The sequence below is a fragment of the Lissotriton helveticus genome, chromosome 4_1 (genome assembly GCF_964261635.1).
Source record: "Lissotriton helveticus chromosome 4_1, aLisHel1.1, whole genome shotgun sequence".
In the NCBI taxonomy this organism is placed as follows: Eukaryota; Metazoa; Chordata; class Amphibia; order Caudata; family Salamandridae; genus Lissotriton; species Lissotriton helveticus.
Genome location: NC_136063.1, coordinates 1,438,306,833 through 1,438,325,798, shown reverse-complemented (window position 1 = coordinate 1,438,325,798; position 18,966 = coordinate 1,438,306,833). Strand labels below are relative to the sequence as shown.

At 42.9% G+C, this 18,966-nt stretch overlaps 1 protein-coding gene across 2 annotated transcripts in view; it reads right to left on the bottom strand.

Moving 5' to 3' along the window:
- The window catches only part of LOC144829154 (leukocyte elastase inhibitor-like), a 105,183-nt gene that overhangs the window by 34,614 nt on the left and 51,603 nt on the right, over positions 1 to 18,966 (bottom strand). For both annotated transcript variants that reach the window (XM_078687999.1, XM_078688000.1), the window contains exons 4-5: positions 16,104 to 16,160; positions 1,449 to 1,583 (exon numbers count right to left, since the gene is read on the bottom strand). In XM_078687999.1, the coding sequence (XP_078544125.1) occupies positions 1,449 to 1,583; positions 16,104 to 16,160 (192 nt within the window). The remainder of the gene's footprint in view (positions 1 to 1,448; positions 1,584 to 16,103; positions 16,161 to 18,966) is intronic.

Below are 18,966 nucleotides of genomic sequence, written 5' to 3'. Positions count from 1 at the left end.
ACACAAACTTCTCGTGTTGGTGGTGGGTCTGCAGAGTTCAGGAGGCAGAGAGTTCTAAACAAGAACTGTCTGCCTCCTGCACCCTGCTGCGGCTAGCACCAAGTGGCTGCTGTCACTGTGGCCAGCAGCTCCCTCCTTTCACTTATTGCTGCTCTAGCCTACATCTAAGATGGGGGCATGAGGGAATAGACTGAGATTTGCAGAGCCACCGAGATGTAAATGTGGGGGAGGGGAAACTCTGGCTGAGCGTTCATGTGTGCGGCGTGCGCATTTGAGAATGTGTGCATGTGTTTGAGTGAGTGTGTGAATGAATAAGCATGTTGTTTGGGTTTTCCTGACTGCTTGTATGTGTGCCTGGTAAAGAGGAGCAGGTGGGTTGGTGGGGCGGGATGGCTGAGGCTTGCCACACAACTTTTAAAGGTCACTTGCAGCCCTTCCTTTGTCAACTCTCCATTAGAGTATGCCTACTGGTGTGCCAAGATCTAAAAGGGAAAAGATAAAGTTTAAGTTGTCTAAGTTGAGAACATTGGGCATTCCACAGAATGGATTTACGACTACTCCAGACCGGAAGCTCCTCCTCTGGGCCGGAATCTCCGACCCGAGTGCGGACGTAAAGTTATAGTCGTAAATCCATTCTGTGAATAGCAAAAGTAGTAAGTGCATTCTGTGAATTCCAAAAGTAGTAAGTTTAGGATTTTGTCTTAAGTTAATTCTGTGAATCGGGCCCCTTATCTCTAAAAAGAACAGCAATACGCTGGTTGCGCCCACAGGCACCATGTCTGCAGTCCTAGGCTGAATACATGGTTGAATTGGGAACTGCATTCTCTGTTTCACATGAAGTAGATTCAACACAATGAAAAACAGAAGACCTTGAAGAACTGTTGTCGATGCTGAGCAGGTTATTAGAGTCCCTAGACACAAGGCCGCCATGAAGAAACAATAGACACTAACGACCAAAGCACAGTTGGGAGATACAAAATAATGCTGATGTAAACTATGATAAACCAGAATACTAACTAAAAAAAAAGTGGAGAATATAGGGCAGAGAGAGATGGGCCTTAGAGATCTGGATGCGAATGTGACGACTCAGAAATGGTAGGAGTCAACATGAGCAGCCATAACTAAAAGTAAGGGTAACGAGGGGACATGAATATGGTACCCGAGAAACTTGGCCGGATAATGATAAGTTTTTTGTTACCAATTTGATGCAAAAGAAAATGCCTTTTAATGCCAACTATACTGCTTAATTGTTTTAACTGTGTTGTTGAAGCTAACAATTACGTTAAAAAACTCACCAGGAAATTCTTGTCAGGTCAGCAAATGAATTGAAAGGTAATGGACTGGATTGCTCAGGCAATTTTTTGCAGCATTAATCAAGAGACAATTCTGATATTATCTTCGCTAAACAATTGCAGCTATCCCTCCCTTAGTGAACCAGCCCAGCTTACGCTCAGAAAGTTGTAGCTCGCCTCCCCAAAGAGTCTGTTGGCAGTTTTAAGCAGGTAGGCCCTGTTGGGAGCGTTGATTGCAGAAATAAGTTCCTGGAAACCACGGTGGATGCTATCTTTTTCAAAATCGGTTTCCTGTCGGGTCAACAGAAAAAGAAAAGTTGCACGTTACACAGACTAACACATTGTTGCATCTACATGAAGATTGGCTACCATGTCTCAAAGGTAGTAGTTAGTGTGAAGTGGAAATCCTATTGTGTCTGTTTTTCCTTAAACATCATCTGAGGTGCCAAGATACTATTAACTTGCACCTCGCACCATTCTAAATTTGGTAAAGTAAGGTATTTATGTCCAATTTTTCCAGCTGCCAGTAGTTCTTTTGCAGCATCAAAAGTCAATGTTAGTAATTTGTTGACATCGATAAAATATCAAATATGAATTTTGTTATCACAAAACATCAGTGACATGCAAAAAGAAGTAGACAAAATAACACCTGCGCCTAATAAATAAAATATAGCTAACTTGGTATGTAGCACCACCCAAGGAGTATATAATTATCTGGCCTGTAGCAAGTTATTTAGCCAGATGTTCCTCTCTTCCATAAAGTTGAACACATATGGTAATGACATTTTATCTACTTTGAGTTGTGTTAATGTGACTTATAAGCATTATTATGGGATCGCTGCAGGTTTTATCAATCACATGTTCAATCAAAACCTGGGCAGGGCTGTTATTCATATGGTTATTTACAAGGGCGCTAGGTAACCCAGTGGTGTCTCTAGGAATAGTTGTGTGTGTGGTTGGGGAGGGGCAAGGAGGGGTATGCATGTATATAAGACCACTAGGCCCCTCTAACTTAACCATTTTACTGCCATCTGCAATGCCACCTGCAGTCACTAGCTGTCATTGTTGTTGCACTGTGAGACATCATGGATAGAAATATAACTAAACAGATATTTAAGGGTAGAAGTTGTTGACAAACTCATCTAAATTCCTATCTTCCTGCCTCCTGCAACCTCAAAGATTCTGCTTGGTCTCCTCCTCTGCTTTGCTCATGGACATCTGAAGCTGCAGCTTTTACCATACAATATTAAAGACAACACAAATACATTATCCCATGAACAGCAAAGGAGCGTTCTTTACAGCTTTACAGAGAGGGCAGCTAGAGGCTGCTTAGGGGTATCAGTTTGAGTCTATGGGAGGGGAATAGGGCAGAGTCTCTCCACTCTAGTATGTAAAACCTATACAACGTTGCATTCGGCAAAACAAAAACATGTCTGTACACACATCAGGAACCAAAGCGGGAAAGTACCATGCAAGTGGCAGCAGTTAATATCTTGCATTGAACCATCTTCGTAAAGCAAAATAGAAAGGAGTTGTGTAGTTATTTGTTGGTGAAAAATAAATGCTAAAATGTCACTCAAGTTGGACGGGATTTTAGTTATAATTTTATGTCTTTAAAGTAAGTATGTCGCACTGATCTGTACATGCTTTGGGTTACTCTTGAGCCTGATACATTTGTCACACCCAAATGAAGGCCCACAGGCACAATTACAGACATTAGAGGATGTGGCCTACCCGCTGGAGCAGTCGACCTCGAAGCTGGGGAACTGGGCTCAAGTCTTGGCAGGGACGCTCAACATCCTGTGATTCTGGCAAATCACTTAATCTTCCTGTGCCTAACAAAATTAATGTGTTCATCTGTAACGTGACTGGTGCTCATGTAAATCGCTCTGATACCTTCGAGTTTGCGCTATATAAAACTCCCGGAAAATAAAGTAGTGTTAAGGTCAGTAAAGTATTGATAAAAATCGGGGGGAGAGAGAGAAAGAGTGGGCGCAGTGCTCTACTCCCTCAAAGGTGAGAGGGTCAGACCTTCATTTCCTTGACTAAAAGCAACATTGTGTTAACATAAGGTCAAGCCCTTTGCAGGAAAATGCTGCTACAGGTACACATGTATGTAGATAGCAGTAGATCACAGTTCCTGAGATGATTGTGGTAGTAATGTGAGGTTGCTAGATAAGTTGAATGCCTCATCCTTATTTTATATATTTTTTATTGACTTCAGGAGGTGCTGCTTACTCCATATGTAAATCTGGTCCTGTGTTGGACTTCTTGTGGGGTGATGAAGAGTAAAATAGAAGGGATCTGCCAGTACGCTGAAGATGCAATATGATTGGTTGACCTGTACTTAAAAGAAGAGTGGGATCAGGAGCACATATTTGAAATCATTTGCTTGAGTCACTTCATCAGGGGCTGTAACTTCTATACTTGTTTAAAACACCTTCAACGTCTTCCTCCTACCCCAGTTTAAGTGCATACCCGTTGCAGCTCTTGTGGAGTGGAGATGAGTGAATTAGAGAGGAGATGTTGGATGCTGGTGGCATCCTTTGAATGGTTAACCTGTATTTTAAATAGGGGTGGGTGGAATGTTTCTTTTTGCCTGCAGAATTGACGGAATTTTGCGACTCCACATTACTCTTGTAACACATAGTTCTGAACAAATTCCACCAATTGCTGTGTGGCAGAATTCATTCCAGCTAGGCTCCAGAATTGCTAATTGGCAAGCGTAAGTGGGATTTGGCGACCCCAGCGTAATTTTCCAAAGTGGGCGGTTGCTGGTGGTTGCAAGCAGTTGTGGTCAGAGGGCTGTTTCTCGAGTAGATTTTGCAGCTTGACTCAAAGTAGACACATTGCGCCCTCGTTTAACCCTGTGTGCCAAAGACTATAAGAGTTTAAGTATTGAGCCCATCAAAACAGCAGCCCCCTGGGAGCTTAATTTTCTAAGGCTTTAAGTCCTTACGCCACTAAATTTTAAATTTACCCCATCTTGTGTTCTATATATGGGGCCATCTCCCATAATTTTACAACAACAGTTCCAGCTAGGAAATGGTTAGGTACTAACCAGGGATCAGTAATTAGGAAATCGCAGGAGGTACAGAGATCGATGAGTGTGTTTTAGGCCAGAATATGTGTCTTAAGTTAGGAAAGATGTATTAAACCTAGGCTGTCCTGTTTTCAGAGTTTATTTATTGTGGATTTCAGTGGATTTCAGTGGTGTTTTAACAGTGTTTTCCAAACTTTATTTTTCCATTGTTTACAAAACATGTTGATTTTTGCATTGATTGTTAAAAAGCACATCGTTAATTTATAGAAGAAATGCAGGATATGTAGTGGCTTCCCAGTAAGAGTGTGTCCAATGGATTTATGTTATACTGTTTTCAACATAGAAAGTCTGTTTATTGTCTACTCACATCTCATTACCGTTTCTCACATCTTGTCAAGGCCTCAAAAATTCAGCACAGGAAAAGAATGTCAAATGTTCCCAAAAGCCCCCCTCTCTGAAAGGCACTGTCCTCTATTAACACTCAGATAACGGTTCAGTCCAGAGGGGGGAAAGGGGATGGGGATTGGAAGAAGAGACAGTTGTCTTTTCTTCTTGCTCGCACCTTTGTTCTCAATTTTGTTATGATACTCTTTTCCTTGAAAAACCCTAAAAGGATCTCTTTGTAGTTGTAAAACAACATTCTGCATTACTCTACTTTAATATCTTATGTAACAATAACAATAAATGCAGTTTATTCTAAATCTTACATAGAGTTTTTCTCCTCTTTCTATTTCACTATTATTAAACTGGTTAAGTCACTGGATGATGTTGACAACTAGATTCTCTTCATATGTACATTTTACTCTATACAATATGTCATTAGTAACGATCTTTTTCATTCTCTTTTTAGGTACTTGCATGTTTCTCTTCAAAACTTGGAAGACCGAAGAACACAGCTCTGGATTTCAGGTAAATTCTAAGGATTTCTCTTGTCTTATTATTGTGCCTTCATAGTTTGTATTGTTTCTTTTCAGGCTAGTCTTATTTTGTTCGTCTCTTGCAGACTAGCATTTACGACTTGTGCTGACACTTCTTAGGAGGTGGGGAAAAAGCTCGGGAAGCCAATTCACTTATCATCTTTTCCTGTGGAAGAACGCATGCTCTGAGCTGAGACACTGCGTGCTCCGACCAAGGATCCGCACTTATGACCCATCGAAACTTAGCAACTCAAAGGAGAGACACTAGTTTACATTGAAACGTGGGGAAACCAAATGAAAGTAAGAGGTTGACTCTCCTCTGACTAAACCTTTGTGGCGAGAACTAAGTACACTGTTGCTCTTTGGAATTTCTCAAGTGAAGTGCGCTAAGCTGAGGGTGAGCGCACAGAACATTCTATTGCAGGATCTCATTTTGCAAGACTGGAGCCAAACCAGAGAGCAGGATCTTGTCGCCATCTTGGAATTCCGAGAATTCCATCCTTGTCTCCAACAAAACTACGTTTTTCTTCATTTTACATTGTAACCCAACCTTGTGAGTTACTACATTTACCAAATGGCTTCTTGAGCGACTATCTGTTGAGTTCTGACACATCTCATTACTTCTCACATTCACACGGCCAGGGCTCTATTAATAGTTTAAAAAGTAAGAGTTGTTCCCTATTCAAATGTTTTACTAAACAAATTCCTGACTACAGTTGGGCATCGTTCACCTACTCCTTATTGAATATCATCACATCTTAGGGGGGGATTAACCCTGCCAACAACATAGTACCTTTAAATTTTGAATTACACCAGAATAATTTGTAGGCCTGGATTCGAAACATGTAACGTGAAATGTGAAACATGATACTTTATTAATGCTCACCGCTGTTTTACTGCACATTTTGGCTGACTACATTAAGGTGGTATTGCTGTTGTGTGACATTCATAGCTTCCATGTGTCCCTATGACAAATGTTTCGCTTTAAATCAGCCCTGACCTTTTAACAGACATCACATTGTTATCAGGGATTTGAAATTATGCTATTAACATTGGAACTACTGGATCCAAAACCCCAGCAGTAAAGTGCAGTAGGGTAAATAGCCTGGGTTTGCTGAAGATACCACATGCAAGATTGGGACCTTGCAGTTATGAACTTTGTTGGTATGTGGAAAGACTTGTATCATGTTTTCACCACTAACCCAGGTGCATGGTAGCAGCACACTTTTCACAGGTAACTGTGACTACATCTTACATCAAATATGTAAAGCCTGGGATGTTTGGCTGTTGACCTGCTATAAATACTGACTTATTAAAAGAAGAGGGGCTTGCTGTATCTAAGTGTTTTACCCATTTGGTGTCTGTGCGTAAATGTGACAGTGCATATTGGCCAAGATTCTTATGAGCCAGCCATTTCACCAGTCAGTGAAAGAATTAAACATTTCCAAAAGAAAATACATGTTTTTAATGTTCCCAGATTCTCTACAGTTTAAAATAATTAGACCAGACCCAAAACATGCTTCTAAACCCTGCACCTTTAATCCAAGCACACAAAACTTTAGGAAACAAAAGGAAGACGATACAATATTTATTTCCCTAAAACAACATCCCTTAACATCCCTAATCCCTAACCATGAAAACTCAAGCAGAACAATCTCAGAGCAGTCTTTCTTGCCGTTACCTTGTATAATCCCCATGATAACTGTCTTGCTTTAAGTCAGCCCTGACCTTTTAACAGACATCACATTGTTATCGGGGACTTGAAATTATCCTATTAACATTGTAACTACTGGCTCCAAAACCCCAGCAGTAAAGTGCAGTTGGGTAAATAGCCAGGGTTTGCTGAAAATATCACATGTAACATTGTGACCTTGCAGCTATGAACTTTGTTGGTATGTGGAAAGACTTGTATCATGTTTTCACCACTAACCCAGGTGCATGGTAGCAGCACACTTTTCACAGGTACCTGTGACTGCATCTTACATCAAATATGTAAAGCGTGGGATGTTTGGCTGTTGACCTGCTATAAATACTGACTTGTTAAAAGAAGAGGGGCTTGATCTATCAAAGTGTTTTACCCATTTGGCGTCCGTGCGTAAATGTGACAGTGCATATTGGCCAAGATTCGCATGAGCCAGCCATTTCACCTGTCAGTGAAAGAATTAAACATTTCCAAAAGAAAATAAATAATGTTTATGTTCCCAGATTCTCTATAGTTTAAAATAATTAGACCATACCCAAAAAATGTATCTAAACCCTGCACCTTTAATCCAAGCACACAAAACTGGAGGAAATAAAAGGAAGAAGAAACAATATTTATTTCCCTAAAACAACATTCCTAATCCCTAAACAGGAAAACTCAAGCAGAACAATCTCAGAGCAGTCTTTCTTACCGTTACCTTGAATAACAAAGTTACATTGTGGTAGTCCCTTCAGAGAGAAATTAAAATGGCTCTTTCTCTCTCACAATCCTTTCTTTTATTGTCATTTTATTTGTGCAGGTGTTTACACTGATGAGGGCTATTTCCCTCTCAGAAGCATTTTTAACTATTATTATAGGTTTAAATCAAAAACAGGATAGCTTAATTAAACCACAATAAAATAATTTAGCAGCTCAGTCACGTCCTGGAATTGAACAATCTTACATTAGAGGATATGCTCTATTGAATTAGCCACCATAAAAGATGATTCTGCTAGAGAACATACCTTGACAAATTGAAGTTCAAGGGAAGTTGCTGATCTGGTTTATGAAAAAAGGGAAATCCTTGGACAATGGGCATTTCAATCAACAATGAAGAAGTACAAATACTGCCGCCTAGTGCTCATTTGTCAAGATTTTAAGTTAAATTAGAGGGGTGTGATTTCTAGTTAGTCATGTGCCGCCAGATATTCAATGCAAAGGACAGCACTTGGAATATGTCAAGTAGGCATAACTATAGACAGGAAGGGAATTAACTTTTTTGCTCAGTCTTGATCAAAGAAAAGCTCGGGATTGGAGTTGGTTAGCTAATGCACATGCAAGTAACACCAGATATTATTCCTAGCAACCATCTTGTTTATTGCACACCAAAAAAAACAGAACTGTCCACATCCTGGCTAGTATACTTTATTGACATGGAATGTGGCAGGTTTGAGAAAAGTAGTTCAAAACCACGTAACTGTATCCTTCTTGGTAAATTGAGACATTTGTTGTAAGAAAGACACATGGGGTCTCATGCACAAAGCTCTTTGGGATCGCAATCCCTGCAAATAACAAAATTCCAGGTTTGAGACCACAAAAAAGAATTATTTGGTAGGATGTTCAATTTTGTGGCATGATGAGGAATTCTGTGTTGTGGATTGGATATGTGGTCTGTAGTAAAATTGTGTTGTGGAGTAGACTTATGTGGTTTGGTGTGTAATTATGTGGTATGGAATGGAATTGTGTGAAGCTGAATTGTGCGACATGGACCTGTGTGGCGTTGAGTGAAATTATGTTGAGTGTAGTTATGTGGCATGGGGTGGAATATATTTATGTGGATTATTGGTATGTGGCGTAGAGTGTATTGATGTGGGATGTATTTATGTGGTATTGAGTAGAGTGTAATTAGTTAGAGTTGAATTATGTGGTGTTGAGTAGCATTATTATATAAACACAAACCAGGGGAAGAAAAAGATAAATGCGTCCAGCGTTGGATTTCTAGAGGAAATTTAACAAAGCAGGTTATTGGTATTGCATGCTTGAGAGTGAATATTGGAAATTAGTGAGCGTGAAGAGGCTGCTCCGTCCAGGCAGCTTGACCTGCATTATCTTTGCCTCTCCTTCAAACGTAGCACTGCGTGCTGCCGCAAAATGGAGCCGGAATTTAGTGTTGAGTATTGTAAGTACAAATGCAATTCCCTGTGTCAAATGTCAAATGTCAAACGTTCTTATATAGTGCACAAATCACTGTGAGGTCTCATGGCGCAAGCAGCAGATGAAGACGGTAGGTCAGACAGCAATCCGCGACTAGTGGCTACTAAGTCTTGCAGAAACATTCGTGGTAGGTTGTGGAAGAAATGTGTTTGGGTAGTTTGTTCCATAGTAAGGGGGCCAGATATGAGAAGGCGCGACCTCCATTACGTGAGGTTCGAATACGGGACTGAACAAGATACGGTTTGGAGCATGACCTTAAAGTTCTACCAGGTAATTACCATTTAAATTTATTTTTCAGGTAGTGTGGGCCAACCCCGTACATTGATTTGTGAACAAGACTTAGAATTTTAAATTGGCATCTTTGACGAATTGGAAGCCAGTGGAGGGTCTGAAGATTCGGGGCAGATGGAGCTCTCCGAGGGAGATTAAGGACCAGCCTTGCCGCCGTATTCTGAAGAATCTGGAGCTTAGTCAGCAGATCATCATTCAAAACTATAAGAAAGGCATTACCGTAGTCTAAACGGCTGATAACAAGAACTTGCACCAGCGGTTTCCTTGCTTCCGTGGGTAGCCATTTGAAAATTTTGCGAAGATTACGCAGAATCCCATAACAGACCTGATTAACATGGGGTTTCAAGGACAAAGAATTGTCAATGGTAATCCCCAGATTTTGTACAGATCATTTAGGAAGAGGGCACATGCCTAGTTCTGGGGGCCAACACTCCGGTGACCAAAATTTCTCGGCCCTTCCAAACAAGATAATTTCTGATTTGCTGCTATTTAGTTGTAACTTGTTTGCACTCATCCATTTGTTGATTTGAACCATACAGCTCTTAAAGCGGGCTTGGGTACTGACGAGGTCAGAGTCACAAGTGACCAATAATTGGGTATCGTCAGCGTAGGACACGGTCTCAAAGCTGTGTGCTCTGATGATACCAGCTAGAGGAGTAAGGTAAAGGTTAAACAACATAGGACTGAGTATTGAGGCCTGGGGAACCCCAACAGTTACCGGGTAACTACAGGAGGTCATTGAGTCGGCGACCACAGTGGTAGACCTGTCAGCCAGATCGCTCTCAAACCAGGCAAAGGCTTTTCCTCTGATACCCACCTCCCACAGACGATGTTTCAAAATGCTGTGGGAGATGGTATCAAAGGCGGCAGACAGATGCAGGAGAACCAGGATTGCCGATTCCTTTTTCTCCAGGGAAAACCTTATATTGTCGACGATCTCAATGACCGCAGTCTCCGTACTATGGGAGGCCCGGAAGCCAGATTGTGAGGAGTCAAGTAGACCGTGTTTCTCCAAATGAACAGTGAGCCGTTTATTAATAAGGTGGTCTAACACCTTCCCAAAGTAAGGCGAGAGAGAGATTGGACGGTAGTTGGCCGGAAGGATAGGATCTGCTGAAGGTTTCTTGAGGATGGGTTTGATATGAGCTTGTTTCCATTTCAGAGGAACCTTAGCTTGTTGTAGCGACATGTTCAAGATTTGAGTTAGAACATTGGTGAATAAAGGCATAAGCTTGGTGCAGGCTCGAGGGAGGAAAGGGTCAACAGGGGAGCCTGATTTGATTTTTGTCAGGCTTTCTAATACTTCGGTAGTAGTTATGGGGTCAAATTCTATGAGCACAGGGACATTTATTATTTCCGATGGCGACGCCAGCAGAGACAGGTCATTGATTGAATAATAGGAGTCTGAAACATCAAGGGGCAAAGAAGAATAGATGGTTTTAATTTTGTTATCGAAGAAGAGTGTTATGGAATCTACCCACTTTTGGGAGGTAAGAAAGGAGGATTGTTCCACAAAAAGGAGCGGTGAATTCTTTTAATATTTTATAGAGGTCCTTGCTTGATTGAGCAGCATTATTTATTCATTCTATGGGTAAGATAAGACTTCTTTGCTAATTTAATAATGTTTTTGTAATTACAGTGAAAGTACCTATATGACTTACAATTCTCGTCAGTTTTTGTAGCTCTCCACTTACGTTCAGCTGCTCTACTTAATTGCTTGTCAATTTTCAGTGCAGCTGTGAACCATGGAGAGGCTTTACTTTTGACTCTTACTTTAGACAGTGGGGCGCTTTGTTCAGAGCAGCCACAATAGCTGATTCCAGCATATTTGTGGCCTATTCCACTGTCCCTAAAGAAGAAATCTGAGGAGGCTTAAAGTACATGTGAAACACTTCAGGGGTAAGTTTACACCAAGGACGAATTAGAGTATTACTCTTGGGGTCTAGTTTCCTATTAAGGTTTATGGACAAGTCAAACTTCAATAGGTAGTGGTCGGTCCATAGTAGAGGAACTGGGGTTTCGGTTGTCAATTTGGTTCAATTTGTAAATATTAGATCTAGCGTGTGACCAGCTAGGTGTGTGGGACCCTCTGTCCTCTGTGTTAACCCAAGTGTATTCATTGCTTGGGTTAAGTGGCAGGTGTCGGGGTCTGACACTAAATTCACATGGTAGTTAAAGTCCCCAATTAATTAAAAATTGTCAACTGCAAGTACATGAGATGCTATAGTGTCTAACAGCTGGTTAACAAATTTGGGTTTTGGACCAGGGGGTCTATAAACCAGAGCTCCTCCCAGGTTTCAGTGTCTGGGGTTACCAGTCTGAATACCAGTATCTCTAATGTAGGCATGGTGCAGGATTCTAGAACATTAATCACACAGGGGACTTTGGTTGCGATTGCGATGCCACCTCCTCTCCCGACCTCCCTATCTTGTCTAAATAGGTGATATTGGGGAGGGAAAGCTATTGTAACGTCGAGGGAGGCCTGACTGTGAAGCCATGTCTCCGTGATGAAGCAAATGTCAGGCAGCTCTGCCTCCATCAGACTCCAGAGTTCTAATGCATGCTTGGGCACAGATCTTGCATTAAGGTACAGAGCTTTTAATGCTGTAGGGGTACTGGTGACATCTGAGATCCCTGTCTTGGCATTTACACCGGTCCGTGATCGCGCTCTACTGCGGTTGAGGAAAGGTGATTGCTGACTAACAGGATGATGGTCCATTTGTAGGGGAAGTCCATGGGCCTGCGAGGTAAGGGGGTTTAAGGCTCTCAATTCCTTGCTAGAGCAGCACAACATAATGTCGGTAAACTTACCGAGGCCGAAAGGCAAAATTGAGCAGGGGTCATGGCGCTGGGCGATGGTCAGGCGCGGACGGGCGCAGACGGGCTTGCCTTTGGCGCACCTTCGGCGCGCCGCTGCCCGCGTCTGTGCCCTGCTCAGGTTTACATGGCAGGAGGGGCCGGGGCCAATGTGATGTTTTGGTCAGGTGCTGCTGGCAGATCGCTTTCGGTCCCTCCGCTCAACCGGCACTTGCTGTGGCGGACCGGGAACCAGATGATCAGAAATATGCAGTGTGTAAAGCAGGTATTAAAATTTACTGATAAAAGCCCCAAGTTTAAGGCTACACACTCGTTATTTCAAAGAACAAAGAAAAGCACACGTTTTAAAAGCGTCAGACAGAGGCACTAGCGCGAGCTGCAGGTATTAACTACCGTAGATAAGAGGCGCTGCGCGCGTCCGCGCCCTGCTCGGGTTTAAATGGCGGGAGGGGGCGGGGCCAATGTGATGTTTTGGTCAGGTGCTGCTGGCAGATCGCTTTTGGTGCCTCCGCTCAACCGGCACTTGCCGTCGCAGACCGTGGACCAGCTTATCAGAAAGATGCAGTGTGTAAAGCAGGTATTAAAATTTACTGATAAAAGCCCCAAGTCTAAGGCTACACACTCGTTATTTCAAAGAACAAAGAAAAACACACGTTTTAACCGCATGCGCGCTAGCGGTTTTCGCGCTGCGCGAGGCGATTTAAAAAAACCCGCGTTACGTGACGAGCTCAGCTTGTCATCCGCGTAGCGCAGGGTATGCCCATGACGAGCTGAGCTCGTCATGAGCGTAGAAGGGGTTAAAAGCGTCAGGCAGAGGCACTAGCCCGAGCTGCAGGCATTCACTACCGTGGATAAGAGGCGCTGCGCGCGTCCGCGCCCTGCTCGGGTTTAAATGGCGGGAGGTAGCGGGCCAATGTGATGTTTTGGTCAGGTGCTTGGGCAGATCGCTTTCGGTCCCTCCGCTCAACGGGCACTTGCCGTGGCGGACCAGGGACCAGCTGATCAGAAAGATGCAGTGTGTAAAGCAGGTATTAACATTTACTGATAAAACCCCTAAGTTTGAGACTACACACTCGTTATTTCAAAGAACAAAGAAAAACACACGTTTTAAAAGCGTCAGGCAGAGGCACTAGCGCGAGCTGCAGGTATTAACTACCGTAGATAAGAGGCGCTGCACGCGTCCGCGCCCTGCTCGGGTTTAAATGGCGGGAGGGGGCGGGGCCAATGTGATGTTTTGGGCAGGTGCTGCTGGCAGATCGCTTTTGGTGCCTCCGCTCAACCGGCACTTGCCGTCGCAGACCGTGGACCAGCTTATCAGAAAGATGCAGTGTGTAAAGCAGGTATTAAAATTTACTGATAAAAGCCCCAAGTTTAAGGCTACACACTCGTTATTTCAAAGAACAAAGAAAAACACATGTTTTAACCGCATGTGCGCTAGCGGTTTTCGCGCTGCGCGCTGCGATTTAAAAAAACCCACGTTACGTGACGAGCTCAGCTCGTCATCCGCCTAGCGCAGGTTACGCCCATGACGAGCTGAGCTCGTCATGAGCGTAGAAGGGGTTAAAATCATCAGGCAGAGGCACTAGCCCGAGCTGCAGGCATTCACTACCGTGGATAAGAGGCGCTGCGCGCGTCCGCGCCCTGCTCGGGTTTAAATGGCGGGAGGTAGCGGGGCCAATGTGATGTTTTGGTCAGGTGCTGCTGGCAGATCGCTTTCGGTCCCTCCGCTCAACCGGCACTTGCCGTGGCGGACCAGGGACCAGCTGATCAGAAAGATGCAGTGTGTAAAGCAGGTATTAAAATTTACTGATAAAACCCCTAAGTTTGAGACTACACACTCGTTATTTCAAAGAACAAAGAAAAACACACGCTTTAAAAGCATCAAGCAGAGGCACTAGCACGAGCTGCAGGCATTCACTACTGTACATCAGAACAAATATACAGGCCTTGTCTAAAATCATGCCTTTGAAAATTTGCAAGTTCTGTGCAATGGATTGAACAAATCACCATGAGTACAAAACACATTAAATAAACATGTTTAACTTGCTCTTTCAGAATAGTTATTAATTATGGGTTTGTTGAAATGCTAGCCATTCACTTTGAGTGCAGTTTGTCACATAATTGCTGAATTTCTGTGCATCTATGTTGTCGCTTCACAGGTATCTTTCAGTTTACTCAGAAAACAGCACATGAAATTTGATCTTGGTCTTTGATTGCACGGAAAATGTGACAAGATAAGAGCAAGATTTGCAGGCTTGTTTACAGAAATGAAGCTTGGCCCCCGCATAATGTCACCCATGGTAGAGATACCAAATCCTGGCAGAGTAGCTAGTTGTGACAAGCGGCCATTATTCCATAGGGGGGTCTCCCATGTCAGTGTGTTTCACCACCCCATCCTCCGCAAGCCCTATCGCCAAATTTGGAAAACTACCTCGGCCGCTGACGGCAAGGATCTCTGTACCGGTGCTGAGTATAGAATCGTGTCTAGGGAGAGATCCCCCATAAGACGTTGTTCTACAGCATAGGCAGGGTCGTCTCTATCCCCATACCACCACTCATTTAAGACCAGTAAATGTGAGGCCATGTAATATGAGAGTATATCAGAGGTCGCCAGCCCTCCACAATAAGTGGAGAGGAAGCATGTCCAGCTCCCCAGCCCATAGAAATTGACCCAATGCTGCGTTGACCTGATTGAACCATCTAGGGGAAATCGGGTAGGGGTAATTCTGCAACTGATACAGTAATTGGGAGAGAGCGAGACCATCTTGAAGATGGTCGATGGACCATATATAGACAGCGGCATATGAGACCATACCTTAAGATCAACCCGGAAACGTTTCCAGACAGGAACCAAATTATTTTCCCATGCCACAGTGTACCATTCGCTTGTGACTACAATTGTGGTTACACATCATAGCAAATTCTATGACCCACCCAAGTCGGGGTGGTAACTCATTCATAAAGGGGAAGGAGTACTCCTCGAAACCACTTGCCTTTATAAATTAAGGAAAAACAAGTTTAATAGAAAGTAGAAAGTATTCTTAGGCACCACTGCCTGCTCTCACAAAAACCTTTCAAAGTTTTTTTTAAAGCAGCCACAATTCACTTACGGAAAATGGACTGCTTAAAATAAAATACAATATTTAAACACAAACATCAACATAGTGACCTTCTGATCCTTGCAGGTCACCATCAGTTTGATTTTAGCCAATCAGAGTGAGTCACAATTTGCCATGTACTTAATGAATATTATTAGGTAATCTGGATTGAGGCCCAATCTGATTATTTAGGAACCAATCTAATAGAACATAGGTTGGTTTGCAAAACTCCATACTGAACACAAAGGTACCCGTCACAAGCTGCAACTATTTTTTGAGACAAGTCTAATCATTCATCTGCCCCTTCATGATTATAAAACAAAAGGATAGTGATAATTTCCAAGGATTACAATTTTAAAATAATGATTTGCCCTCGTGGCAGGTGAGTTTGTAAAACCTAAAGGAATTCAACCGCAATAAAATCATTACGTGGTGCTCATGTACGAGCCACCCATTTATAGATTGGCATTCACAAGAAATCTCAAAATTTATGGGGGAAGATTTTAATACTGTTAAAGAGCCATTGAAACTGAAGGCTTATTGGTGCAAGCTAACTTACTCCTCGTGTACACGTTTGGCTCCAGAGAAGAGTAGTATGTAAAACTATAAAAAGGGTGAAAAGAGAAGGTTAGTTTTCGGCTAATCCCCCCAAAAAAAGAGAGAAATGGCATGAATACTTATTTGTAATCTAGAAGCAAGACAAAGCAAATAGCATATTTTTTAAATTCAAGTATTTTACATGAACATCACCTTGCGTGCTTTCTTAGTACAGCCTCCAATACCGGTTATCGCATCAAAATGAAGAACCTGTGGGTACATAAAATGAAGCATGTTGATGTTACCAGAATTCTAGAATAATGTTGATGAAAAAGTAATCTGGGTTGCAAAGGTGCAGTTTTATCCATGGCCTGTATGCACTCATGCTCCATTCATGAAGTTTGTTGTTTTTCAGATCTCAGATCAAGATTTTACCCTCTTTGCTCTCCACCCGCTAGTATAGGGGCAATATTTTTCCCAAAAGGTTCTACATTTTGAAAAGCACCCAAATCCAGTCTCTCTTTCTCAGTTGCTCCCCCACTCTACTATTGATTAGCCCTGACCTTTCGCATCCCCTGTTTTTGTATCTGCTAAACCCTCTACTTATAAATCCTCAATGTGTCAGCTGTGAAAATAAGGACACAGTATAATTAGAAAATGGCACAAAACAAGCCTATATATATAGCTGATTGGCTGCACGAGAAAATAATCACTATAAAAACAAACATTTATTAAAACATTACTAAAACAATGTACTGTATAAAAATATTATATGAAACTCCTCTTAGGCAGTTCAGTATCAATGTTAAAGTTAGAAATGGCCATTGGCTACTTTACATTTTTAGATCTGGCTGGCTAGCGTTAGCAGTATGCAAAACCTATTGTTTGTAATATAATGTGAGTAGGCTTTAGGTCAGCCCCTTTCAAGCTTTGCTATAAGACTTTGTCAATCACATCTTGGATCAAAACAAAGGGGTATTTATCTCTCCCGATTGTGCTCTTAACTCTTTGATACACTATGCAGGCTCCTAACGGTGTATTTCATGCAGCCTCCTAACGGGTGTACTTCATGCAATGTTTGTGGTGGATTGTTTTCCTCATTTAGAAAGGACAGAAGGGAAGAAAGAGTGTAGAAGCTATCTTGAAAAGAATACTCCACCCACTAAAAACTGCATATTTTGCATGACAATGAACTTCTTACTCGAAATATGATCTAACAAGGTATATACATTGTCTTATTTATCAGTAATTTTTGTTGCAAAGAAAAGCGCCATAAAAAAAATCACAAAACAAATTTTTTTTTTTAAATGTGACCTAGCAAGTTTTATGCAGCTTCATACTTTTATTGCTCTTAATTGAAAGTAAACATTTTTCTTATTTTAATGAGAATGCCCATTATATTGCTATGTTATGGTAGGTCTGTATCACACATGAGGATATCCTGTCACGCTAAGGGTTCGCAGGCCCCTTCTAAAAAATAGGAGGGAAGTTCTGGTGGCTGAAGGCTCAGGGTGCCCCATTGCCAAACTTGGTGCTTTGGTTGCTCCGAGTTGGGGCACAAGCAAGGGTGCCTGGTCTGTGCCAAAACACCATTCACTGGAGGAAGCACCACAATGTCAGGACAGCTTGGTGGGACAGCATTGAGAGCACCCTGAAAGCTCAGTTTTCTGGGGTACCACTCCAAAGCAGAGGGGCAAGGGAACTCACTCCTGTCACCTGTTGAGCCTCAGGGTACAGACTCAGGATACCACCGCAGGACTGGTGGAAAGTAGAGTGGAAGTAGGGTGCCTAACACCTGAGGCTGTTGCCCCCCACTCGGAGAAACCTCAGAGGTCAGAGACCCTCAGGAGCCCATAGGAAACTTCTTGCCATCCCCAAGGCTGAAAGAGAAGCTTTCCCAATTACCCCACTTGGAGCTTCCACCTAGCAGTGGATGGTCCAGGGCCAGGCTCTTGACACTGACAGCTGTCAGTGTCCTCTATTGGTTGCTGTCTTTATGGCAGAGTTTTCCTTGGGCTGGGGAACGAAGTCTGATCCAAGGGGTGAAATGAACCACATCACTTTGTTGGCCATGGTGGTACTGTCTGCCTAACGGGATGCATCTGTGAGCAAATAAAGGTTTAGTGCTTCACAAATGGGGTTTACAAGTGAGGAGAAGGGTTCTCCATCGGCCAGTCCAGTGGCTCAGGCAAACCTATACAGAGGGATAAAACATATGGCCTCATTACGATGTCGATCGGAAAACAATCCAACGAACTCTGTGTCGGAATCGGGTCCTACCGACTCAGGTTCAGAGAGTCCGACCGACCGATTACGATGTTTCTGAACACCGTTCGGTTGGACTCTCATTGACTTCACTGGGAGTCTGTGTTCTGACCCACAGCACAGGCTCTCATTGAAAAAAGGGGTGGTTGCAGAAAACAGTGCACCCTCTCTCAGGCACCCCATGGTGCCTGCATCACTGTGCTGGTTTTAAAGAGGAGACCCTTGGGTACCCCCACCACGGGCCCCTACTGGAGGCCTCCAGGTGAAGGGGGCCTGCTACGGGCCCCCAAAGTCAGTTCCTGACAGCTGTTCCATGTCAGACAGACCAGTTTGGAAAGACAGTCCGAATCCAACATCGTAATACGTCGGTCGGAAATGTGGTACATAGAGCTGTACGATTCGGCTTCGACAGACTCGTATTCTCCGAATGCCGGTCAGAACCGATTCAGAGTGACTGAACGGTTACCTTTCATTGTAATCAGTTGGTCAGAAATGTTTCTGAGTCGGTTGAAAACATGGGTTCTGACATGGGTTAGAAAAATCCGAATGCGTTCAGAGCCTTTCCAAGCGACATCGTAATGAAGTCCTACGTTCTGAAGGCCATAGAACTAACAAGTACCACTGCATAACAGAGCCTTCATCCATGTTCTATTGCCTAAGCAGGAAAGCCCATCAAGGTATTGATTAGTCAACTCTGGAGTTTTACTGGAGGGGAGTAATGTTGGACTTGGCCCTTTCTGCCGGGTCACCCCCAAACTTTTTGCCTTCACACTCCTGTGTTCTGAACCCATTTATGTTGACTTTCAGGACT